Genomic DNA, 25,916 nt, shown 5'->3' on the forward strand with positions numbered 1-25,916 from the left:
CTGAAAAAACTGTTCTGAGGCATCAATGGGGGAGCCAAGTTATACAGAAGTTTTGCAACAAAGACCATGTAGTTAGAACTTCCAAAGTTTACTGTTGAAGAAAAACAGATAGCCCAAGTTAAGAAAGTTAGGGCTTTTCAGTGTATGGGAGGATGCAAGAGTCTGGACTCACTGAAATTATTCCTCTGATATTCAAGCTCAGCAATCTCAGTATTCTATATTTTTAAATTGTGAGTTTTCTCAGGGCTCACTGTGGGGAATGGCTGCAGTCACATGGCTACAGTTGGCAGGTATTCTTTCCTTCCAGAGTCCCCTCAGGGCTCACCAGCTCATGTATGGCAGCTGGCTACAATCAGTGATGACTGCGACATCCTTTGTTTACTGATATGGCAGGCAATATTTCATTTCTTGCTTCTTAAAGTTTGTTCCCTTCAAAGTAGGGCAGAACAATAAAGTATACTTTCCCTTTGATATATATCATCTGCTGTGATTTACCGACACTACTTGGCATTAAATTTAGAAACAATATAATTAAATATATATTAACAAGCTTAAAAATGCACATTCAAGTATGACATGCTTATGTCAAATTGTAGCTCAAAAATCCTTACACTTGCAACCAAAATAAATGTATGTATATTTTGTTCTCAGTTGCATGGATAGCTAATGTATATGTAGCCTGGTATAATCTACCATAATATTTCACAGAATCACAGAGGCTTGTGTTTTAAAATTCAACTGACAAGTTCTATATTTAATTATTAACCTGTTTCATTGTCTATTGCTTGACTTCCCAATAATCAACACCCATGCTCACTTTGCTTAATTGGAGACTAATTCAATCAAAAAGGCAGTCTGGGCTTTGTGGGAATTTCCTATTGTGCAAAACAATCTTCAAGACTATCTAGCTAATTATTTCCTATTGTGTACTCCTGAAGTTGGAAATATTTGCTCTACTGCTAAAAATGTTTTTCTAAGGACAAAGCTGTCTTCTTTCTTGTGTCTGTCCTTACTGTCTTTCAGTGAATTTTAGCATGTCCAAAATGTTTAAATCCCATCCTCAAATTGCTATTGGTCACAATCAAGTGGTGTCTCTATCACCTAGTTACTTTATGAAGGTAACAGTGACATTGGTTCTAGAACCAATGTCATGAGCAACATTATGGAGTATAACGATTATTGAGTGGTCCTCTCCCCCAAGTAACTTATGCCACCACTCCACAGTGGTTCCATTGCCACTGTCCTGCTGAGAATGTCTCTTACTAGGTTATTATCTATAGTGGATAAGAAATTTCACATAACAGTAGTTGTGTGATGTATAGAATCATCAGTGACCCCTTATCAATAGCATTCCTGTGTCATAATGAAACTGAAGGGGAGACACAAACAACTCAGAAACTCTCATGGCTTCCCACCAAAGTACTACAGTTTCTCTATCTGAGGAGATGAGGCAGAGTCTTACTTAAGGCCATAATTATCCTCCTTTGGATTCTCCCAGTGTTTCAGTGTTTTCTTCCAGCTGGAATTGCTCCTCTCTCTTTCCTGGGGGAACTAGATGGTGCTTATCCTGTGGGTTTGCTATACTGAGAATTATAAGACCCCTTCCTTCTTTCAACAACCTTTTATTCGGCAACTACCACACATCAAGCTCAGCAGATACAGTGGAGAATGGGCCAGGTGGAGCCACTTTCCTCAGAGTATATGATATGGGCTAGCAAAAATCCAAGAATTAGGACAAACTCCCTGCTTAGGCAAGGCCCCTTACCCTCCTCACTGGTGTCTAATCCCAAACCAACCTTATAGAGGTTACAATATTATTTACAAATCTAGTATTTAGTATAAGTTTACAAATTCTTGGTGATGTATTCTGCTCCAACTTGTAATGAGGGCACGCCTGGCTGCTCTAGGAAACTAGAAAACGTTAAGATTGAATTTAAATCAAGTATTTTATAAATCTTACAGGTGAAGCCTAGCTCTGGTTGCTAGGCAACCTGACGGACTCTCCAGCAGGGACCAACTTGCCTCCCACACTAGACCATCTCTCCCCAGTGGTGGGACGCGGAGGCCTCATTGGTTCTCATCTCCTCTCGCTGAGCTTCAATTGGCCGGAGAACCTCTCACTCCGTTCCCGTTGGCTCTCGCCGTGTCTCGCCGCTCTGTCATTGGTAGGCCGGCTCTCGGGCCACCACACGTCACTCTCTCACCCCATTTTCTCGGCCCTCCGGCTTTGTCCCCGCCCCTTCCCCCGCCCTTCCAGCCACAAGGGAAACCCCTCAGCTAGTGTTTCCTCTAGTTTCCTTCGGATTGGTTGAAGCTGGGCTAGGGGGCGGGCACTCCGGCGCTCCTCTGCCGGCCACGATTGGTTGCTGGGGCCACTGTCCCGCCTCTCACGGGCTCCCGGCCTTGCCGGAGTCCGGTGGGTCCGCGGCTATAAAGCTAGTGGCGGAGGGGAGGCGGCTCGCACTACCCCTTCGTTGGTCGTTCACTTTCTACGACCACCGCCCGGTCATATTTGGGTGAGTGTCCCGAGTGGAGGAGTTGACCCGGGCTGCCGAGGCCTCGCGGGCAGGATGAGGGCACGGCGCATTGGTGTCCTTGACTAGGCCCGAAGGAGCTCCTGCTCTGTCGGGTCAGGGCTAAGGTTTGGACCTGGACCTGGAGGATAGGGCGTTGGGAGCGGGGTCCGTGCGGGGCTTCCCCTGCCGGGGACCTGGGGCCGACCGCGGTGGGTCCTGGAGGACAGGGGCATTAATGTGGGCAGGCGAGTCGCAGAGGGGAGAAGGAGAGGGTATTGAGGGGTAGGCTTCTGATGAAATAGTCAGGAGCTGGAGGTGCTAGGGGAGTGGCTGTGACCACCTTGAGGGGATGGGGGTGGGTACATGAGGGGGCCAAGAAAGGAGCTGGCCTGCTAGGGTGTTCCCGCAGCCTTGGCTTCAGGGTGGACGCCGAAGGATGCTGAGGATCACACTTGGAGCCTTGTAGGTTGGCAGGGGGTGTGTCTTCTTGCCTCTTAAAGAGAGTGACTGGGAGGAAGGGAGGTGGGCAGCGTTGCTCTTCTTCCCTAGCTCAGGTGCGAGAAAGCATCACAACCGTGGTTTAACCTGGCTGAGTACTTCACACTCTTGACTGCTTCAGTATGTGCTTGCTTCCAATATCACAGGTCCCTGCTCCCACCTTCCAGCCTCCATATTTTTTAAGCTCATATATATATATATATATATATATGTCTCTTCCGTGTTCTGAAAGTCCGTATCTCCGTCCTGTTAATAGCTTCAGAATCAGCCTGACTTGTTATGATGATGTAATGGGCAGGCACGCATAGGGCTTCACACACAGTAGGCTTTGGGTTGAACCAAGGACTTTTCAAAACTCGATATATGGAGTCTTTGAAAAACGTGTGAATTGCCTTGACCAGTGGTAGAGAAGGGATTACCCACCCTGGAGGAGAGTTTTGGACAATAGGTAATGTGAGGCTGTCCCTGTTGGTTACAGCTGCCCTGCGGCCTTGGTTTAGGGCGTCACAGGCTTCTTCGCTCACCTCTGCATCAACTCTTCCCTCAGACTGATGCTCTTGCCAACCTGCTGCACCTGAGATGTTCTAGCTGCTGCTGAGTAACATTTGCTCTATTTCAGGGATGAATTATGAAAAACCATGGCAAGATAAATGAGAAGATTAAGACACAAGGAAGGGCTAGTAAGATTTTTCCTTCTGAGGTGGAGTTTAGACTTCTTTGCACAGATTTCTGTTAGAAGGCTAACTGAAAGTCCTTACCCTGTATCTAGGCCAAATGGTTCTTTGCAGCTTGAGATATCCAAGCAGTTTGTGGTTTTTTATTTTTAAAATTTGAGTTATTTTTTGTGTGTGTGGATGAGGAGGGCAGGGATAGCAGATCTTAAGGAAAAGGAGAAAGACTTTATTTTCTGTGTGTCTAAACTTTGCAGGTCTGTCTCCTAAGTTTGTAAATTTGCACGTAAATCAGTTCCAGTGTAGTTCAGTTTAATTCTAGTTTAGTAAGTAGCCCCAGTTCTCAGAAGGTGTTTTAGATTGGGCGAGTTATACGAATATTATGTTTGGGGCCATAGAAGTCCACGTCCTAATCCTGGGCCTTTGTTTTTTCTTTTTCTTTTTTAAAAATATTTCTCCAGAGTGCTTTTACATCTTGTTTCTCTTAACTGAGGGATTGATTTTGAGATTTTTTTTTTCTGATTGACGTTTTCGATAGCTTTTCTCACGGGAAATGCAAAACCCTGATATTGGTGTAATATGTGTTTCCTGGGGACCCTAGCATTATTTAAAACAGCAATCCAGTAGAACTGAATGGGGGGAGATGCATTGGGGCTGTGGATGGAGGAGTTTAATGGGCTATATATCAGAATCTCTATTTAGTTTCATTTGAAAAAGAAAACAGTCATAATTTTGTTGGGTTTATTAAAAAACCAAGCATCACAGGATGTGATATTTTGTTTCTCAAGACAGTGGTATAGATTAAAAACATATTACGCAATCTAATGGGAAGGCGATAGGACTCAGTTCTTAATAATCTAGTCATCCTAATGCTTGGCTTGTGCTAGTGCCTGCTTGCTGCTTGTTAACCGAGTGTAGTGAGAGCAGTGGAGAAGCTAGCCTTTCAGAGCTTACAGGCTTCATCTTTGGAAGGCATGGACCTGGAGGGGTGTGCATTTGGGAATGACATAAGGCCAACAAGTGTTCTCTTCTGATTCCATATGAATTCCTTACATTTTTCAGGGAATAATTGAAACCTACCATTTGCTTTGAAGAGCAGCAGAAAAAAGCGTTTTTTGGGTTTTTTTTTAAGCTTTTGGACACCATTTGGGGCTGCAGCTCATCTTAAAGGGATAGTGAAAAGAATTCACTAATGAGGGCAGCTGCTTTAACTACTTGAATTTAAAAGATTTTCCCTCTATTATAACTCCAAATTCAGTCACTCAAAAAATGCAATTGTGTGCCCTTTACTCCAGCATCTCAAAGGGATTTTAAAAGAATCAAAATATAGCCCTTCTCCCAACAGGAATCTAAGTATTCCATATGCTTAAGAAGACTGCCAGAAACTAGCTTTCCACTGACAGTAGACTCTGAAGGCTTCAGTGTCATTGTGAATGCAGGGCCTGACTAGAAAGCTCGAGGAAACCTTCCTGGAAGAGGGAGGACCTTGAAATATGAGTAGAGTATCTGATAAGCAGACCAGTACCTCTGGGGGGAGGCAGGGTGTCTGTATTTTTTTGTTAGGGAACTAGACCAGAGTTGTACAGATGTGAGCAAGGCTTTCCTAACAGTAGTTTTGCTTGCTGGCCCTCCTAAGGAGAAAAGGTTGCCAGCTCATTCTCAGTTAAGAAGGATTCCTGGATTTCTTTCCTGTAATGATGAAAAGGATCAGCAGGTAACTGTGTGGTTTATTGTGTACCAGAATATGTACTGGGGGAACTTCTCTGACCACCTCTTTGAATCTGTGCTAACAAGGGAGGCAGAGGAGGAATTCAGAACACTCAATAAACCCCAGGAGAAAGTTGGTTGGCCCTAGGCAGTCTCATCATTCTTTAGGTGTGTTGTGTGTGTATTAGTTACTCAAGTCGTGTCCAACTTTTTGTGAACCCGTAGAATCCAGCCCTCCAGGCCCTCTTGTCTGTGGGATTCCCCAGGCAAGAATACTGGAGTGGATTGCCAGTTCCTTCTCCATCTTCAGGTTTAATCTCTGCCAAACTCAAAATGCCTATGATTTATTAACTGCCTCCCAAGCCATACCTCTTGCCTCTGCCGCTTGCTCTGAAGAGACCTGTTAGAAATAAGCTGATAACCTGCTTGAGCCTTTGGCACTGCTGTTTTTGTCCAGGTAGAGAAGCCTCCTAGCAGCTGCAGAAGAGAATGGAAAGCTGCAGGCTTGGGGAGAGGTCCCTTTCGGATTGATTTTTTTCCCAGAGCGGCATTTGTGGCCTCCATTTCCTGTCGACTCCAGGCCTCTGTTTCCCCTGAGAACCTGAGTAGCTGGGCAGTCCTGTGCTGTTCTTTTATCTTCTGTGTCTCTTCTCGCTTTCTCTTGTGCACTGAGTTCACTCCCTCCCTTCTCCCTGCTGCTTGCTCTATGCCTTCCCACCTAAGCTCCCTCCCTGATGGAAATAATCAAAATTGAAAGAAGGAATATTGGCAGTTCAGGAGAAATTCCCTTGATTAAAATAGTGTCAAATGCATATACATTCGTGGTTTCAAGAAGAAATATTAAATTATTTAAATAGTGTCAACATTTTTCAGAGAAGAGGGATCATGCCCCCCCCCCCCCCCGACTAGTTTTCTTGGAAAGTTTAATTTGCAGATTACAAAAGCATAATTTGAGGTAATCAAGAACACAAAATTAGTTCTTTTCTCATTGTATATATTATCCTGTCATCAGGTTTTTGGAATATAGTAGTCTTATCTTTTCCGATAAAACTCAGAATCTATTTAAGGTGGGGGGAGATTAATGAAGCAAAAGGAGCTAAGTCTATAAGCTCTTAAATGATCTAATTATGTGAAAGCAGTAAAGCTTTACTGAATAGCATCTGAGAGTACTCTCCAGTTAATCAGGCAAGGGCAGATGCTGTATTTGCCAACAATTAAATAGAGTCCAAAGGTAATTGTGTTTGCATCCAACAGGAACTGTTCCAAGTAACAACCCTTCAAAGTAAATGGACAGAGTAAAATGCTCCAAGGTCACCTTCCTTTTTGTTTCCACATAATTTAAATGATGATAAAGCTTAATGATCCTTGGTCTTGATATCAAATATCTACCTTTTTAACCCAAGCTCTAAGAGGAAAATCACTTTCTAAAAGGTTGGGGTAGGTGACAGTGACCATGTTGAAAACCAGGAGCATAAGATTAAATAAATGAAGGTAATTCACTCTTGCTAGAAAGATTTGTTTTTGTTTGAAAAATACTGAGAAGTAAGAGAATAATCAGTGTGTTGGTGCTTTATATTTTTTACATATTTTATCTTCTCAAGCATCCTTTACAATCAACCGGGAGGGCAGGTATTAGCTCCATTTTACACAGGAGGAAATTGAAGCTCAGAAAGGCACAGACTGTCATTAAAGTCACAAGCTCCTAAGTGCAGAGCAAGCTCTTGAATGTGTAAGTCTCTTTACTCCAGAGATTTGTTAGCCTAGTACAACTTATATTCCTCTCCCCCAATTCTTGAAAACCCTACTTTAGTAAAGATTACAACTCTCCCAGCATCATACTTGGTTTAAAGCCTGAATCAGTCATATGAACTACATGTATCAACTTATTACCAGAACTGAAACTACCACTGTAAGAGCTAACAAAATAAGGAGAAAAAAATTTTATGATCTTTAAGTACCATTTTTTTTTTTCCTTAAGCAAAGTCAAATTCTGTTCTACATAATGTAATCGGATCAGGAAATGTTGATTTTAACTTACTTAGAATTGGAGTCATTATTTGATATATGACTTTAAAAAAGGTTCTTATTTGAAATTCCTAGTGCCTGAAGGAGGAGACAGAGTGACAGACCTGGAGACTGCAGTTCTTTACCCCTCACACAGGTATGGCATCCTGTCATGCTGCTAAAGGAGAGTCTTCCTCTCTAATGGAAGGGGGAATTTTAATTTTTTATGCTAGGACAAATAACCATTGTGTGCACTACACATTCTTAAAACCCATTATAGAATTTTATCTTTTAAATATTGATTAATGCCATAAAGCTTCAGAAGACTAATTTTGTGTTTATTAGACTAATGTTTAAAATCTAGAAACTAATTTTCAAAATTAGTGTTCATTCATAAGAGGCAAAAAATGTAGATAATAAAATGTAATCCTATAAACGGCTTAATCAGAAACAGTCACGTGTACCAATAGTGCATGTTGAATTACAGCCTCGGAAGATATCCATCTGGGCTACGGATGAATGTTTACAATTACGTGACGCTGGACAGTAGTTATAGATGTGTTTGAACCAATAATCAAATTATTTGCAGCTAATGCTTTCTTCTGTAACGATGGAACTCCTCTTATGATTCTGCTTTTTTATGCTTCGGCTTTATGATTTTTATGGTTGTTACTAATTTTAGATTAGAAGGCTAGTAGGATTTCATTTATTCAACATCCAGCTTCTAGCCTATGCCAAGTGTTGGGCTGGAGACTAGGGACACGAAGATGAACAAGGTAACACGTCTTGCTTCCCAGAAGCTCCTTGTGCAATGCAAGGAAGAGGCTTGGAATAGTTTTAAATAGCGTCTTATCAAAGGTCAGATGTGCATTTTAGAAAGGTGATCCTAGGACAGGGGAAGGATGGAGGCAGAGAGCTCAGGAGGCTGGCATCATGGTCCTAGGAACTGATGCCAAAGTCCCTCCCTGATGAGCCCTGAGGAGCTAGGTCTGCCCTTATATCAGCATCCTTAGCTGATTTCCCTGCTTTTTTACCCTTTTTTTTTTTCATTTTTCTTTTCCCATCTGTCTGTCATTCACAAACTTAAAAGATTCCCAGCGGATCATATTGGTCCATCTTGTGTCCTCTTAGGTAGGAAGCATTCAGAAATTGTTCACGGAAGTGGGACCTGGAACTCCTCTTATCCACCAGAGGGGGTGAGCTTTCACTTTAGGACAGATTGAGTCTTCTGGTCTTTGTTGGAAGATAGCTGTGGAAGGTTCACAGAGTTCTGTGGTAAAGGTGTACTTTTCTCCTCCTTTGTAAAGAAGAAATTTTAAATGAAAATTTACATCTTTTTATTGAAAATCTCAGATCTTTAACGCCTTTTTTTCTTTCTCTAGTTTATCTCTGGCCTATATCAGAGGACGTTTGAGAGGACGACATAAGAGCACACACTGAATAGAATAAACTAAAGATTTTAGACCAGAAACTATACCAATCTTTTTGTTGTTTTAAATGCCATGAAGCCAATTACTTTTTGAATTAATACTCCTCTTTTTCTACTTTTCTCACTTTCCCTCTATTTCAACCAAAAGGTAAATATTTTCAAATTAGATAGTGTTTTACCAAGGCTTCCCTTGTGGCTCGGCTGGTAAAGAATCGGCCTGCAATGTGGGAGACCTGGGTTTCATCCCTGGGTTGGGAAGATCCCCTGGAGAACGGAAAGGCTACCCACTGCAGTATTCTGGCCTGGAGAATTCCATGGACTGAATAGTCCATGGGGTCACAGAGTCAGACACAACTGAGCAACTTAGACTTCACTAACTTTTACCAAGGATGTAATGAAAATACTTTGTCTATCAAAAATCCTCAGAGAATGAGCAATGTTGACTGAAGTAGACAATGTAAAAAATTTTCCACACCAAAAAGTCTGAGTCATGATTCACTTCATGATTCACTTTGATGGGTATGGATTAATTTAGTTTAGCTACATTTTACCCCCCAAAGTGAAACAAGTCACTTGTTTAACTCTCAGTTCAGTCGCTCAGTCATGTCCAACTCTTTGCAACCCCATGAATCGCAGCATGCCAGGCCTCCCTGTCTATCACCAACTCCTGGAGTTTACTCAAACTCATGTCCATCGAGTCGGTGATGCCATCCAGCCATCTCATCCTCCGTCATCTCCTTCTCCTGCCCCTAATCCCTCCCAGCATCAGGGTCTTTTCCAGTGAGTCAACTCTTTGCATGAGGTGGCCAAAGTACTGGAGTTTCAGCTTCAGCATTAGTCCTTCCAATGAACACCCAGGACTGATCTCCTTCAGAATGGACTGGTTGGATCTCCTTGCAGTCCAAGGGACTCTCAAGAGTCTTCTCCAACACCACAGTTCAAAAGCATCAATTCTTCGGCGCTCAGCTTTCTTCACAGTCCAACTCTCACATCCAAGCATGACCACTGGAAAAACCATAGCCTTGGCTAGACAGACCTTTGTTGGCAAAGTAATGTCTCTGCTTTTTAATATGCTGTCTAGGTTGGTCATAACTTTCCTTCCAAGGAGTAAGCGTCTTTTAATTTCATGGCTGCAGTCACCATCTGCAGTGATTTTGGAGCCCCAAAAAGTAGTCTGACACTGTTTCCACTGTTTCCCCATCTATTTCCCATAAAGTGATGGGACCAGATGCCGTGATCTTCATTTTCTGAAGGTTGAGCTTTAAGCCAGCTTTTTCACTCTCCTCTTTCATCAAGAGGATTTTAGCTCCTCTTCACTTTCTGCCATAAGGTTGGTGTCATCTGCATATCTGAGGTTATTGATATTTCTCCCGGCAGTCTTGATTCCAGCTTGTGCTTCTTCCAGCCCAGTGTTTCTCATTATGTACTGTAGCATAGAAGTTAAATAAACAGGGTGACAATATACAGCCTTGATGCAATCCTTTTCCTATTTGGAACCAGTCTGTTCCATGTCCAGTCCTAACTGTTGCTTCCTGATCTGCATACAGATTTCTCAAGAGGCAGGTGAGGTAGTCTGGCCTTCCCGTCTCTTTCAGAATTATCCACAGTTTATTGTGATCCACACAGTCAAAGGCTTTGGTATAGTCAATAAAGCAGAAATAGATGTTTTTCTGGAACTCTCTTGCTTTTTCCATGATCCAGTGGATGTTGGCAATTTGATCTCTGGTTCCTCTGCCTTTTCTAAAACCAGCTTGAATATCTGGAAGTTCACGGTTCACGTATTGCTGAAGCCTGGCTTGGAGAATTTTGAGCATTACTTTACTAGCGTGTGAGATGAGTGCAATCGTGCAGTAGTTTGAGCATTCTTTGGCATTGCCTTTCTTTGGGATTGAAATGAAAACTGACCTTTTCCAGTCCTGTGGCCACTGCTGAGTTTTCCAAATTTGTTGGCATATTGAGTGCAGCACTTTCACAGCATCATCTTTCAGGATTTGAAATAGCTCAGCTGGAATTCCATCACCTCCACTAGCTTTGTTCATAGTGATAGGCCCACTTGACTTCACATTCCAGGATGTCTGGCTCTAGGTGAGTGGTCACACCATTGTGATTATCTGGGTCGAGAAGATCTTTATTTGTACAGTTCTTCTGTGGCAACCCACTCCAGTATTCTTGCCTGGAGAATCGCATGGACAGAGAGGCTTAATGGGCTACAGTCAGGTCGCAAAGAGTCAGACATGACTGAATGACTTCACTTTCACTTTCTGTGTATTCTTGCCACCTCTTCTTAATATCTTCTGCTTGTGTTAGGTCCATACCATTTCTGTCCTTTATCGAGCCCATCTTTGCATGAAATGTTCCCTTGGTATCTCTAATTTTCATGAATAGATCTCTAGTCTTTCCCATTCTGTTGTTTCCCTCTATTTCTTTACATTTATCGCTGAGGAAGGCTTTCTTATCTTTCCTTGCTATTCTTTGGAACTCTGCATTCAGATGCTTTTATCTTTCCTTTTCTCCTTTGCTTTTCGCTTCTCTTCTTTTACACCTATTTGTAAGGCCTCCTCAGACAGCCATTTTGCTTTTTTGCATTTCTTTTCCATGGGGATGGTCTTGATCCCTGTCTCCTGTACAGTGTCACAAAACTCTGTCCATAGTTCATCAGGCACTCTATCTATCAGATCTAGGCCCTTAAATCTATTTCTCACTTCCACTGTATTATCATAAGGGATTTGATTTAGGTCATACCTGAATGGTCTAGCGGTTTTCCCCATTTTCTTCAATTTCAGTCTGAACTTGGCAATAAGGAGTTCATGATCTGAGCCACAGTCAGCTTCTGGTCTTGTTTTTGTGGACTGTATAGAGCTCCATCTTTGGCTGCAAAGAATATAATCAGTCTGATTTCAGTGTTGACCATCTGGTGACGTCCATGTGTAGAGTCTTCTCTTGTGTTGTTTGAAGAGGGTGTTTGCCATGACCAGTGTGTTCACTTGGCAAAACTCTATTAGCCTTTGCCCTGCTTCATTCCGCATTCCAAGGCCAAATTTGCCTGTTACCCAAGTGTTTCTTGACTTCCTACTTTTGCATTCCAGTCCCCTGTAATGAAAAGGACATCTTTTTTGGGTGTTAGTTCTATAAGGTCTTGTAGGTCTTCATAGAACCGTTCAGCTTCAGCTTCTTCAGCGTTACTGGTTGGGGCATAGGCTTGGATTACTGTGATACTGAATGGTTTGCCTTGGAAACAAACAGAGATCATTCTGTAGTTTTTGAGATTGCCTCCAAGTACTGCCTTTTGGACTCTTTTGTTGACCATGATGGCTACTCCATTTCTTCTAAGGGATTCCTGCCCACAGCAGTAGATATAATGGTCATCTGAGTTAAATTCACCCATTCCAGTCCATTTTAGTTTGCTGATTCCCAGAATGTCGATGTTCACTCTTGCCATCTCCTGTTTGACCACTTCCAATTTGCCTTGATTCATGGACCTGACATTCCAGGTTCCTATGCAATATTGCTCTTTACAGCATCAGACCTTGCTTCTCTCACCAGTCACATCCACAACTAGGTATTGTTTTTGTTTTGGCTCCATCCCTTCATTCTTTCTGGAGTTATTTCTCCACTGATCTACAGTAGCATATTGGGCACCTACTGACCTGGGGAGTTCCTCTTTCAGTATCCTATCATTTTGCCTTTTCATACTGTTCATGGGGTTCTCAAGGCAAGAATATTGAAGTATTAGGCTTAATAATATAGTTATACCTTATTTAGTAAGTACCATATAATAAGAACTAATCAGAGCTGATTTGATTATGATAAACATAGATTAATTCTGGAATTAGAGCTTTGTTTTATGGCGTAAACTGGTTCACATCTTCAGAAGATTGTATGTATTTTTCCACTTTATTTCCAACAGCACTTCAAGCTATTGGACCAGGCAGGGAAAATTATACTGTCCTCATCATGTTTAGAGCAGTTTGAAGAGGTGAAAAGAATATGAAGGGTAACCTTGTGGGAAAGGCTGGAAAAGTGGTTAATCCTACTGCCTCTGTTTTGGTGATTTAAAAGGTAGCATATAGGAGGGGTTCTTTTTATAAGTATATGGACTACTTTTTTGTTTCTAATACTAGTTTTAGAGTTCTTTTCTGTGGACTATGCAGACGACTTATTTTATTATAAACTTAGAATATGCCTTGTGACACATTAGATAGTCCCTTTAGGTCTTCATTTCAACCTCAGTGTAGCCGAGTTTAGATTATCATAAAATCGATGGATTTGCCTATAAGAGGGAAGAGATGGGACAAAGTGGAGAGGTGCTTCTCTGCTGACTTTAGTGTATCTGCCAATGAGTGATTCTGTCAAGAAATACAATAGTGGAGGCTAGAAATCTGGGAGTTATCTACTCTAAATATTTCATCCTTTTCCTACCATCTAGTCAATCACAATTTCTGCCAATTTTTTGCTTCCAAAACTTTCTGAAGCTGCTCCTTTTCTCTTCATGTAGTAATTCCTCTGTTTCATTAGCTATATCTCATTGGGCTTCCATATCAACTTCCTAACTCAGATCCATTCTTCACATAGCACCAGTGACTGTGTAAAATGGGGGCTCACACTTTTCTGGCTGTTGATTCCTCAGTAAGGAATCAATGTTGTATTGCAACCCAGAATACGTGTGAATAATTAAAACAAAATTTTCATGAAAAATTCTTGGCATTTACCATGTGCCATGCAATCTGATATTTTGGTTTTTTTTCTATTTTGTTTTAAAAAGGTGTTGTTTGATGCTCACTAAATTGGTTCCAGAATTAGAAAAAGACTGATCTGAACACTAATGTAACCATATTGTTTAAAACTCTTTTGATGGCTTCTTAGTGCCTTCATGGTGATGCTGAAGCTCTCTAATATCACATGCCAGAAGCTTTATGACTCAACCCTTAGCTAGCTCTCCTGACCCACTACTTTCCTGATCTACTCATTGGGCTCACATTTCACTTCAGTAAATTAGTATAACTTTCCATGGTTCCTTGTGGTGTGCCTTTGTGTATGTTGTCTATCCTGTGAAAACTACTACTCTCTGCTTCTGCAGAGCTTTACTGATCCTTCCAGCTTGTTCCTAAGACTCGACCAAGAAGCTTTTCTTCTCGTTCCTTCCCTAGTTGGGTTAGATAGTTCTGACAGAATGAGACTGGACTGTCTCTGTCGTTTCACTTGTTTATTGTTATATTTGTAGCTTACTGTCCCACAAGACAGTGAGTAGTAGAAAGGGCAAGGGTTACGTCCTATTAAACTTACCCTGAACGTTTGGCATTTAACATGTTGTCGTTTGGATGGATGAAAAAATATAAAAAATATTCTTATATTTAGAAGGAAGATTCAACTGGTTTCCCTTAAGGCCTTTAACTTAAGATTTTGTGACTATATTTCCAGGTGCTTATTTTTCAGGTTTTAATACACTCCTGTCTTGATAACCTACAGGCTAAGGGTAGATCTCATGATTTAAGGACAGCTTCTCTGTTTGAGATATTTTCTCAAGATTTCAATAATTAACAACTCACTATGGCAGTAGCCTGTGATTTCATTATCACCAATGCTCCGGCTGTGTTGGCAGACTGGCAGAAGAGAAATGACATAAATACGGGATCTGCCTTTTGTCAGTGGCAGCAGCAGCGAGAGTGTGGGGCTTTGGCTCTCACTCAGCAGCCAAGGTGCAGCCTCAGTGGGAGTGTGTGCTCATGGGGTCTGAATAGTAACCATCTTCCCCCTTTTGCTCCTGTAGCTGGGCCAACGGAGTGGTAACCATTGCCCTACATTAAAATCCTCCTCCTTGTTAGAAACATCTTGATTAATTTCTCTTTTTCTGACTGAAATAACCTCTAAAGAAATTGAGGCTCTGATAGGTCTGACTTGCCCATAGGTCATAGCAACACTCTTGAGTGGCTAGCACATTTTCTTTTCACTGTTGGTAAATAAACACTACTGAACGTTGGTGTGGCAATGGTGCAACTTTTAAAGGCCTTTTTTTAAAAAAAGGGATTATTTTAAGAGATGGTGTCTAAGATGCCATGCAAATAATATGTGGATTATGGTACCAGTTTTCAGATTTGGATCAGTTGTTTTCTTTTGCCTGATGTAGAAGCTAAATGATAATCTTGTGATCTCATGATCATTTATCCCCTGTACACTAGCTGTAGAAAGTACAGAATATTAACTTTTGACCTGTTACGGGCTTGTACACTAGCTGTAGAAAGTACAGAATATTAACTTTTGACCTGTTACGGGTCCGGGAACTTGTCTTTGCTTTAAATTGTAATCATCTGGGTTCTAGATGGTGGGGTGGGGGTGGGGGTTACTTTGGAAGGCTGATGTTAAGAGCAGGGGCCTTGAATAGAGTGCCATGGCAGACTTGGCAGTGTGGCCTTTCTACATACTAGGATGGTTTAGATCAATAAAGAATGCAGTACTGGTTGACCTAATTAAAAATTGTTAGTAGGTAACAGGTTTAGTTTAGTATCTTAGTTTAACTAAAACTGTTAGTATGTAAAGTCCCATAAAGTCAATAGCTGTGAATAATCCATATATGGAAATGAATGAATGATTTAAACTTTTTGAGTGGCCAGGAATAGATCAGATACTTGAGTTCTGATCTGTGGGTCATGTTACTAAATTCTCATTTTATCTTATCTTTATAACATAGATGAGTCTTACTTCAGTTTTCATTACCTCTAATAATCATATTTTAAATCTAAAGATACCTAGTTTTGAATAACCTGTAAGTCTTTCTAAAAGATGATAACTTTAAATAATAGTGGAGTCAATAACTCTGCTCATACTATCATTGCTACCTCCGCATATTAAAATTGACTGTCCTAAGAGTATACCAAATTTAGAAATTAATATCAATGTTGATTTCTCAAGTTTGAACTTGACAGTCTACAACCTATAATCTAAAACAATGTTTTTGTGTTTTTTTTCTATTTTTCTTTCTAAAGTTCTTTCACCATGCCTGGGTCACTTCCTTTGAATGCAGAAGCCTGCTGGCCCAAAGATGTAGGAATTGTTGCCCTTGAGATCTATTTTCCTTCTCAATATGTTGATCAGGCAGAGTTGGAAAAATACGATGGTGTAGACGCTGGAAAGTATACTATTGGCTTGGGCCAGGCCAAGATGGGCTTCTGCACAGATAGAGAAGATATCAACTCTCTGTGCATGACTGTGGTCCAGAATCTTATGGAGAGAAATAGCCTTTCTTATGACTGCATTGGGCGGCTAGAAGTTGGAACGGAGACAATCATCGACAAATCAAAGTCAGTGAAGACGAATTTGATGCAGCTCTTTGAGGAGTCTGGGAATACGGATATAGAAGGAATAGACACAACTAATGCATGCTATGGAGGCACAGCCGCTGTCTTCAATGCTGTTAACTGGATCGAGTCCAGCTCTTGGGATGGTATGTTGCATATTTTTCGAAAGAAACTTCCCTTGAGGATGAATAGGCCCAAGTACCATTTGCAGACTTTACCAGTTATGCTTGTTTGAACGTGTTCAGAAAGATAGCTATGACTTTCAATTTACTTACTTTACAAATTAGTTCTCTTTTAGTTCAGTTCAGTTCAGTCACTCAGTCGTGTCCGACTCTTTGCAACCCCATGAATCGCAGCACGCCAGGCCTCCCTGTCCATCACCATCTCCCGGAGTTCACTCAGACTCACGTCCATCAAGTCAGTGATGCCATCTAGCCATCTCATCCTCTGTCGTCCCCTTCTCCTGCCCCCGATCCCTCCCAGCATCAGGGACTTTTCCAGTGAGTCAACTCTTTGCATGAGGTGGCCAAAGTACTGGAGTTTCAGCTTCAGCATCATTCCTTCCAATGAACACCCAGGACTGATCTCCTTTAGAATGGACTGGTTGGATCTCCTCGCAGTCCAAGGGACTCTCAAGAGTCTTCTCCAACACCACAGTTCAAAAGCGTCAATTCTTTGGCGCTCAGCTTTCTTCACAGTCCAACTCTCACATCCATACATGACCACAGGAAAAACCATAGCCTTGACTAGACAGATCATGTAGGATAGAATTATCTATCGAAATTTAGTCAATATATTTTTTTTCTTTACCAAAGATGGGAAAATATGATACATTCTGGGACAATACAATACTTTCAGTTGGTATGTATGATAGTTAGGGTGTCAATCACCTTCTTGTATACTAACAGTAATATTTTTCAGGACGGTATGCCCTGGTAGTTGCAGGGGATATTGCTGTATATGCCACAGGAAATGCCAGACCTACAGGTGGAGTTGGAGCCGTTGCTATGCTAATTGGGCCTAATGCACCTTTAATTTTTGAACGAGGTGAGTGTTTAGGGAGTATTTTTTTTATTTGCACAATATGCTGAGAAACTTAAAAATTGGAAGCTTGTACTTGGTGTTCACTAAATGCAGGCACTGCCTGCTAAGAGCTTTATGTGTATTATCATATTTAGTCTTCATAGCAATCCTATGACATAAGTGATGTCATCCCCATTTTACAGAGGAGTAAAATGGGTTTAAGTAGGATTGCTAACAACTGAGAGAAGTAACTTGCCCATAGTCATGTAGTAATTTGTTTTCAATTCAGAGCAATTGTGATCTTCCAGTTAGGTGTATGAAACTCGCATAAAATGTTGTATATCAAGAGGCTTAGGCCTGTCCATGGCTGTTGTTATGTTTCACTTTAATTACATACACACTTCTTGTGATTTCTATTCTGCAAGTGATGAGTTGACTAGATTTAAGAAAAGTTCTCAGATAATGCAATTTGCTTACTAACATACATCAGGAAGCAGAGTTACAAGGACCTCTTCCTTTTTTGCTCTAATAGGACTTCGTGGGACTCATATGCAACATGCCTATGACTTTTACAAGCCTGATATGCTTTCTGAATATCCGATAGTAGATGGAAAACTGTCCATACAGTGCTACCTCAGTGCATTAGACCACTGCTATTCTGTCTACCGCAAGAAGATCCACGCCCGGTGGCAGAAAGGTGGGTTTTATCACTTTTCTTGGTTTTGCGATCTGCCAAGGGCGGTGTAATGTACTCACTGTCTTTAGTGTGAAACTGCTTCGTGGGCATCCTGCATTAGTGTTTTCCTTTAACCACTGCTTCCTCACCCACCAAATAGCATAGTTTTCCCACAGTTTCTGGTAATGTGTAATTTAAGACAACAGGTAAACTTTGCAAATAAAGTTTATTTCTGTAAAAATACTTAGGATGACTTAACCCAGTAAGAATATCAAAAGTAAGGTTAAAAAAAAGAAAATAACTTGAATTTGGTACATATTCTGAGAGAGGTAGACAATTGCAAACAAATTTTAGTTTGCAACTGTGATCCGGAGAAAACTAATGAAAATAAATTACCAAAGTGACCCCCACCTCCCCGCATGGTCTTTTTGTACTTGACCTGTGAATTCTTGGACTTCCCTTGTGGCTCAGCTTGTAGAGAATCCGCCTGCAATGCAGGAGACCTGGGTTCGATCCCTGGTTTGGGAAGATCCCTTGGAGAAGGGAAAGGCTACCTACTCCAGCATTCTGGCCTGGAGAATTCTATGGACTGTATGTATAGTCCATGGGGGTCGCAAAGAGTTGGACACGACTGGGCGACTTTCACTTCACTTCTGTGAATTCATATTTGCTCTTTTAGTGTCATCATCAATCTCTATCTTTAACCCTGAGAAAGGGCTTGAGATACTGAGAAGGACAGTATTTGAATTAAAACCATGAAAGCACACAGTATTATATAAAGTATGCTTTTTCCGTAGTCCAGCTTTACTTTATAGGGTTTTTGAAAGAGGGTTAAAAATAAGATTCAATAACCGATATTAGGAAACATAGTGGCCTTAGATAAGCATTCTTAAAGTATGTAACATATACTGTTTACACAGTGATTTTCTAACATTTATTAGACTCTGCAGTAAGAAATAGACTTTGCATTGTTATGTGCAGTTAAATGGAAACTAATGTCATCAAATTTTCTTGCCCATGCTGCAAGTTGTACAGTTTACTCTTTTCTACTTTTTTCATTCAGACAAAAAACAACCTCTTAATTTATTAAGATTAAAATAAAAAAAATACTGGCCTTGATTCATTAAATTGGTTACACAGCCCACTAATGGATTGTGACAGTTTCGTTTGAAAACCAGTAATAGTGTATATTGTTCAATTTCTGGATGTCTTTTTGACACAAATTTTAAACCATAGAGATATTTCATTATATAGTATATTTTTTATTGCTACTCAAAGATATAAAGACATCCCAGCCCTGTTCTAAAATCAGACCTCAAAAATTAGTGGCTTAAATGGATTATAATTTCTTTGGATTTCTCTTTCAGAGGGAAATGATAGAGATTTCACCTTGAATGATTTTGGTTTCATGATATTCCACTCACCCTATTGTAAACTGGTTCAGAAATCTCTAGCTCGGATGTTGCTGAATGACTTCCTTAATGACCAGAACAGAGATAAAAATAGTATCTACAGTGGCCTAGAAGCCTTTGGGTAAGAGGAATTATGATTTTTCTCCCTTATATGTGAGAGTATTTTTTTTATATTTGTTAAACCACTATTTATACAGACATGAAAATTTTAGAGTCAAAAGAAGTCATCTTGTTTTACCTATTTAATCAGTGAAGAAACCAAGTCCCAGAGAGGTGGTCGCTCACCTATATGAATTCTTTAGTCTTTTCTATTCAGATTTTCTTATTTCCTCCTTTTAGATCTGTTCCTGTTGTCACCTTGATAATAGAGCCCCTCAAGTGCCTGTATTTATACAGCAGCGTCTTCACTCTTCTCCCTGCCTCTCTTCTGCCCACATCCATTCTGCCCTTGGCCACTCCTGATATCTGCTCTCATACTCCTGTTTTCCCCACTTTTGGGGCCTCCTGTCATGCTATGCCTGTTAAACTCTTGCTGTTTCTCCTGTGTCCCTTCTCCATCTGATAAAATATATTTTAACTGTTTATAACACTTGGCTCCTATAAATGTGCCTCTTCTAACTAAATAGACAATGTTATGGACTTGAAATAGTAGTATATTCTGTTTGGTGATGACAGAGCTGTAGGGGGTTATTAACCCATTAGAATTATGTTGTCTTGATCATTAAAGGAAAAAAAAAACTTTTCAGAAAAAGGACCATATTTGTACAACTGTTAAATCTTACCTGACAATTAGCATACTGCTTCTTGGTTTTTAATAACTAGAAATCAGCATCATATACTTCTATTAGAATAGTAGTTAGGTCCAGTAAGCGATATAGTAAAAATATAGTCTTTGGACACTACAAGATTATCTTTTTTCTAAAATTTTCAGGGATGTTAAATTAGAAGATACCTACTTTGACAGAGATGTGGAAAAGGCATTTATGAAAGCTAGTTCAGAACTCTTCAATCAGAAAACAAAGGCATCTTTGCTTGTGTCAAATCAAAATGGAAATATGTACACATCTTCAGTGTATGGCTCCCTGGCTTCTGTTCTCGCACAGTAAGTATGGATTTCCATTGCTTCAGTCCGCTTGTTTGGGGATGTTACATTTCTAAGACCAGATCTGGTATCAGGCATGTTGGTGGCAGGTCACAGAATGGTCTTTTCCTTGGAGGTTCTCTAGCCTCTTCTCTGTTGACTTGAAGGAGATATGCAATGAGGCTATAGTTATTTATCCCAGAGTACTAAATTTCACACTAGCTTTCCGTGCTTTTCTCATGGTCTATTCTTGACCTACAGTTGAACCATAAATCCCCAGTTGACAAAGTAGTTTATTTTAGAGCATAACTTTTCTCAATTCCATCATTTCTAGAGAGATGAGAACTCTTTGTTTTCAATCTGCTTACTGTAAACAGTAAAACTTTAGGTCAGATCCCTGGGCTCAGGATGAAGTCTCTTCCAGCTGTGGTCCTCTACCCACTGTAGTAGGCTGAGTTAAACTTTAAGAGCTTTTTTCCTCCTACATAGGTACTCACCTCAGCAGCTGGCAGGAAAGAGGATCGGCGTGTTTTCTTACGGTTCTGGTTTGGCTGCCACTCTGTACTCCCTCAAAGTTACACAAGATGCCACACCAGGTAAATGCTGAGTCTTTTAACAACAATGTATTGAGAACCTACTGTGGTAAGGCTGACTTAGCAGGCTTCTCAAGTGAACGCTTAAGTCTCTTCCATAGATCTTTATGACATTTTAATCCTTATTAGTTCTTTCAACACTCTGCCCAAAAATTCTGCTCTAACTGGGTAAATGGCAAGATTATGTCTGAGTCAGAATATCTTTCCTTCTTTCCAAGTCAGGAAAAAAACTGTATAATGAGCTTAAACATTTTTTTTTTTAATGGTATAGTGTTTAACTTTTCCTCCTTTGGCAAGTAATTTTATTTTAATCTATTATCTCATTTAAAAAAATCTTTATTTACTACTGGGCCTCGTGGGGTCTTAGTTGCAGTGCTTAGACGCTCTAGTTGTGATGCGCAGGCTCAGTAGTTGTGCCTGGGCTCTCAAGTGCCTGGGCTTTGTAGTTGCAGCGTGCCGGCCTAGCTGCTCTGAGGCATGTGGCATCTTAGTTCTCCAACTAGGGAGCAAACACTTCCTCTGCATCGCAAGGCAGTTTCTTAACCCCTGGACCACCCAGAAGTCCCTTTTATGGCATTTTTAAAGCATAGGTAGAGAAAAGGAAGTGTCTTTATTTAAGGCGGGCAGCTTTCGAGTCTTCACACTAATGATTGAGACTGATCATAGGAGTGAATAATACCAGGCCATTTCTTGTGGTTGGTGGTTTGTTAAGTTATCTAATGTGTATAAGGATGTGCTTTTAGCTGTATTTAAGGATACTTTTGTGCAAAATACAGAGGAAAAACGGATGGAAGACTTGGCATTATTCTGAAACTGTTAGTTGACTCTAGACAAGTTATTTATAGTTTCACATCCCACCTATTTCCTCAGTTGTCTACTAGCCAAGGCTGAACAAATGTCTAGTCAAGGCTCATAGGAAGCTACGTCAAATAAATAACATCTTATCTTTTAACTAAACAATAGCCTGTAGTTCTGAAAGAAATGAAAAGTTGTTTTTTCCATTTGGCAGCATTTTGTTCAGGCTTTGGGATATGTATACTATTTTTAGTGTTTTAATGTTGCAATTATTTCCTATTTTAGGGTCCGCTCTTGATAAAATAGTAGCAAGCATATGTGATCTTAAGTCAAGGCTTGACTCGAGAATTTGTGTGGCACCAGATATTTTTGCTGAAAACATGAAGCTCCGAGAGGATACTCATCACTTGGGTAAAAACATTAAATTGTTAATAGGAGGGCTGTTTTATTACCAGATGAGTTATATGTTATAACTCATTTTTTATATCCTCTGCCTTTCCTTTAGCCAACTACATTCCCCAGAGTTCCATAGATTCCCTCTTCGAAGGAACATGGTACCTAGTTCGAGTAGATGAAAAACACAGAAGAACCTACGCTCGGCGCCCCTCTCTAAACGACGACACTTTGGATGAGGGAGTAGGCCTTGTGCCCTCGAGCACTACAGCCGAGGTAAGTAAAGCTCCTTGTGTTTGGGCTTGGGCTTTGACTGGATAAGAAAATCTCCATCCCCAGATCTCCTGACTGAGGTGACCTCACTGAGATTTATGCACTTAAAGGAATGTCAGTAAAGCAGGGTGATTCAGAACCAGGCCTCTGGGAGTGGGTTCCAGCTGTGCTGTTTTCCAGTTGTATGCGGTGCTTTGCAGTTACTAGTATTTTTCAGTGCACAGTAAGTACTAGGCTTTTTTTAGCAACACCGAAGTTTAAAGCAAAACTGAGAAGGTTCACTTGTGGTTTGTATCTTGGTGAGAGATGAAGCAGGGGCTGGGTGTTAAGCCCCTCACATCCCTTCTCTCAGGCCATTGTCTAATCTATCTCCAGGTGTCAAGAAGGAATAGTAATTGTTATGACTGGAATTCGTATTACATGCTAGTCACTTTTTAGGTTTTCTATATAAACCCTTATAAAACCCCCCTTGAGGTAAATGCTACTGTGCCCATTTTAGAGATGAAGCTGAAAGAAGTTAAATGACTTGACCAAGATCAGAGCTAGGCTTCAAACTGAGGACTTTAAAAACTTGGAAGTTATTTATTTTATCCATTCAGCACAAATGTGCTGAATGCGTAGTCTTGCTCTTTGAGGTAGCAAATCAAGCTGCGAGTGTTTGAAATCAAAGGCAAGATATAACAAGGGAAATACTGGGTATGGTAGATAGATCTCCATGGCCCTCCTCTCCCTTGCTATGGGATAATCATATGATACATTCACCATAAGGTAAAGAATGGACATTTTTGTTCCCTCCATGAAAAGTTCTACAGAATATATATTTATATGTGTATAAATATATATATTTTTTTCTCTCCAGAGCTGCCCTTTTCCTATTAGAACTTAGGTTAGCAACATGATTTTTCCTGGGGGAAAAAACTCTTAAGAGGCGACCACATTTTTCTTGTTTCTTTTGTTTTTAGCATATTCCAAGCCCTGCTAAGAAAGTGCCAAGGCTCCCTGCAACAGCAGCAGAACCTGAAGCAGCTGTCATCAGTAACGGGGAGCATTAAGATACTTCTGTGAGGTGGAGGACTTCAGGGGGGGTTGGGGGAATGTATGGGAACGGTTGGGGGAACGGGACACCTGGGGTCAATTTTAAAAGATTACATGTTGCTTAAATTTTTACGTGACTGACATGGAGCCTGGAAAACTCGTGTCCTTGAGAAAGTCTCTTTGCTCAGTTTGCTAACATGCTTCCTGTTGTGGTCTAGCCGATGCTTACTGTACTCGAATGATGGATGTTAAGGGCTCTGTAAGACTTCATACCTCTCTGGCCGTGTGTATGCATGAAGCTTAGTTTTTAAATGTAGCCTGAAATCGTGCACTTCTGGCAAGGAAAGCAGCGGTACTAGTCTCCGATTTTAATTTTTTTTAAACATGTAAAAATTTTATACTTTGAACAAACAAGATTACTGAAGGTTCCTGTGGTTTTTGAAAAACAGTTTTTAGTTTAGAGAATGTGTGGTTTTAATGTAATATGCACAAACCTGATTTGAAAATGACAAGACAAACACACTCTTTTTCTAGAGTTTGTGAATCCTCGAGAGAGAGAGAATTGGGAACGGTGTCACTGGTTCTGGAAACTGTTACTTTAAATCCAGGCTGGCAGTGATGAGTTACTGTCATGACCTCTGTGAACAGAGGGATGCCAGCACTGAGCAGACTGTGGTATAGAAAACATGGTACCTTTGGGGGCTATGGATCTGCTCCCTAGGTCTGCTCCTGACTCAGTTCAAAGTGTATTTGCAGAAGAGCCTTGATATGTTATTGGAGCTGTGTATGAGAAAGCTTGTGGCTGTGATCCTCCCCTTGTACCTTATTTTGAGGAATAAATAAAACATTTTTCTGGCTGTCTTTCAAAAACTTAAAGCAAAAAGGAAGGATAGGGACAGGGCATTGTGAAGTTATTTCTGATGGTTCAGTATTATAAATTCAACTTAAAGACTGACAGCCTAAATTCATGTGGTAAGTATTCCTTCCCTTTTTTTGTTTTTGTATCTGTTCAGTGCAAATTAGAAGATACAACTCAAGTTTTTTACATAGTATGACCAGCCAAAAAGTATTCCACTTCTCAAGGTCTGGAAGTAGGGTATATAAAGTGTTTTCTCAGACTTTCACCTTAAAAATAACAATAGTAAACTATCACTTGGAATGAATAAGAAGACTGGTTCGACAGTTTCTTAGATCTTTCTGGTGCTGAACTATGACATGAGCCTTATAGATTGTAAAATAGAGATAGTTGGAACTAATGTACAGAACTAAATTTTTTAAACTTTATTTGCTGTTGAATTCTGTGAAGTTTCAGTTATCTAAAATAAACTTACACAAAACTGAAATGTAATGTTTCAGACTGCAAGGTAATATGTAATGTAGTGTTTGTAAAATACTCTTAATATTAACTAGTGGTATTTTGATTTGTACAGTCATGATTTGTTGAAATCACTTCATTTTAACATACACTGATGTAGATTAATAATGTAAGTTCAGATTTAAAGATTGGTGGGGCCATGGTGCATGTAATACTTTTTGCAAGTATCGGGAGTTCAGTATGTTTTGAAAAGAGTAATTTAACTTTTGGGGTGTCAGGAAACGGGTTTTCTCAAAGTCCATTGCCGGCAATGGGCAGGCCTAGTAATACTGGCACAGAGCATTAATTGTACACCTTATTAACAGTGAGGTGGGTAACTTCGAATAAAGTTTTAGAGAAATATTTTAGATACTTGGACATTTTTTTTCCCCCTCCTGAACTAACAGTTTAGGCAAGAAGGCAGCTAATATGCTATTTTTAAATGTGGGCATCCATTTCATTTCAGTTCACTGATTCACTAACTTTCACCAAAATTTATAAACCTGATATAAGCAGGGCACTCTACTTACATCACTTAAGTCAGAAATAAAGATTTACAAGATCTATGATTTTGCCTTCAAGGAGCTATTTGTCTAGTTTGGAGGAACATATACTGATAGTTTATTATTCTAATACTTCAAACAAAGAAATTAACTCCCAAATTAACATGTATAAATTTTGCCATAAATAGTTGTGAAGAGAGTTACTGTGTTTTCCTAACAACAACCTAAGGTTAATGGTTGGCAATTAAACATTAAAAGCAGATTTTATAGCCAACATAGAACTGCCTACTACCAACTAGAGCCTCCAGCCTGAGTGTCTCAGGTTGCTGGTGTTCTCCCAGATGTTTCATAGAGAGAATTTTTACATTGGCAATAATATTGGATGAGATAATCTCAGTCGCTATCAATTTTTAGGATTATGTGAACCAAGAATTAAATCAGAATATTTTCTAGTACTGATCAGTTATTTTATCATGCTGTCATGTCTAGATTCAATACTTAGTAATGATTTTATTTTCTGGGCCAGTCTCCCAATTTCTCTGGGTGATTTAGAAGATAAGGCCTATGTTCTCTAATCCTGCAGTTCTAGGAATTCTAGATCCTAATTCTGCAAAGTCTAAGATCCTAATTAATATGACGTTGAGAATTCTATCCTTCCTCT

At 40.2% G+C, this 25,916-nt stretch overlaps 1 protein-coding gene across 2 annotated transcripts; it reads left to right on the plus strand.

The window, feature by feature from the left end:
• The first annotated feature begins 2,301 nt into the window (after positions 1-2,301).
• On the plus strand, positions 2,302-25,115 carry HMGCS1 (3-hydroxy-3-methylglutaryl-CoA synthase 1). Of its 2 annotated transcripts, XM_069556426.1 has the most exons (11): positions 2,302-2,516; positions 7,493-7,553; positions 15,806-16,263; positions 17,039-17,164; positions 17,673-17,837; positions 19,184-19,349; positions 20,160-20,330; positions 20,799-20,905; positions 21,983-22,108; positions 22,203-22,366; positions 23,326-25,115. In XM_069556426.1, exons 3-11 carry the CDS (start codon positions 15,816-15,818, stop codon positions 23,413-23,415), a joined length of 1,563 nt encoding a protein of 520 aa, XP_069412527.1. In that variant the 5' UTR covers positions 2,302-2,516; positions 7,493-7,553; positions 15,806-15,815; the 3' UTR covers positions 23,416-25,115. The 2 variants fall into 2 exon arrangements, with proteins under 2 accessions (XP_069412527.1, XP_069412528.1); XM_069556427.1 differs by lacking the exon at positions 7,493-7,553 and having other exon boundaries at positions 2,387-2,516.
• The last annotated feature ends 801 nt before the right edge of the window (positions 25,116-25,916 follow it).

The sequence above is a fragment of the Ovis canadensis genome, chromosome 16 (genome assembly GCF_042477335.2).
Source record: "Ovis canadensis isolate MfBH-ARS-UI-01 breed Bighorn chromosome 16, ARS-UI_OviCan_v2, whole genome shotgun sequence".
Lineage (NCBI taxonomy): Eukaryota > Metazoa > Chordata > Mammalia > Artiodactyla > Bovidae > Ovis > Ovis canadensis.